Raw genomic sequence first — 530 nt, 5'->3', positions numbered from 1 at the left:
CCCATCCTCTACTCCATCCTTTCTAATCTCATACAGTAAATACAGCTTAACTCAGCGCTTTAGTGACTCACAAAATCAACTCACCAGAGTAAGAGGAAGAAAGAAGCGTTTCATTGTCCCGGCCGACAGGAGCAGGGAAAATGTCTCTTCCAAATGGAGTTCCACCAAAACAGGAGCGACGCCGTATGTATCCTGATTTCTTTTACCGCACTTTCCTAATTCTGTTACACGTTTAAAAAAGGACTGGAAGTGTGTTGTGAAGTGAGAGCAGAGCAGAGAGCAAATAAGACTCGGCAACAGGAGCGTCTGCGTTCACGGGGTTTTTCTTTTTTTAGATCTGCAAACGGGAAAAGCTGTTGAGAAAACCAAAAGCTTTTCCCGTTTTCAGATCTAAAAAAAAAAAAAAACGTTCTTCTCACTTCTGCACAGATCTGAGCTGTTCTGTATGTGTGCGCATTTGTGTGTGTGTGTGTGAAGTTCAGTGTTATGTAATTGACAGACACCATCTACATGGTTGAGTGTCTCTCTGT

At 42.6% G+C, this 530-nt stretch overlaps 1 protein-coding gene across 4 annotated transcripts in view; it reads left to right on the top strand.

Annotated features, from left to right (window-relative positions):
- The window catches only part of inpp4b (inositol polyphosphate-4-phosphatase type II B), a 121,084-nt gene that overhangs the window by 74,356 nt on the left and 46,198 nt on the right, over nt 1–530 (top strand). The window contains exon 1 of one of the 4 annotated variants that reach the window (XM_025058213.1): nt 53–183. The exons of the other annotated variants lie outside the window; for them this stretch is intronic. Within the exon in view, the coding sequence (XP_024913981.1) occupies nt 154–183 (30 nt within the window). The 5' untranslated portion in view covers nt 53–153. Of the gene's footprint in view, nt 1–52; nt 184–530 lie in introns of those variants that run through there. 4 annotated transcript variants of the gene reach the window in all.

The sequence above is a fragment of the Cynoglossus semilaevis genome, chromosome 9, assembly GCF_000523025.1.
Source record: "Cynoglossus semilaevis isolate Cse_v1.0 chromosome 9, Cse_v1.0, whole genome shotgun sequence".
Classification (NCBI taxonomy): Eukaryota; Metazoa; Chordata; class Actinopteri; order Pleuronectiformes; family Cynoglossidae; genus Cynoglossus; species Cynoglossus semilaevis.
The sequence above is the reverse complement of the archived record's forward strand: the minus strand, read 5'-3'. Positions and strand labels throughout refer to the sequence as shown.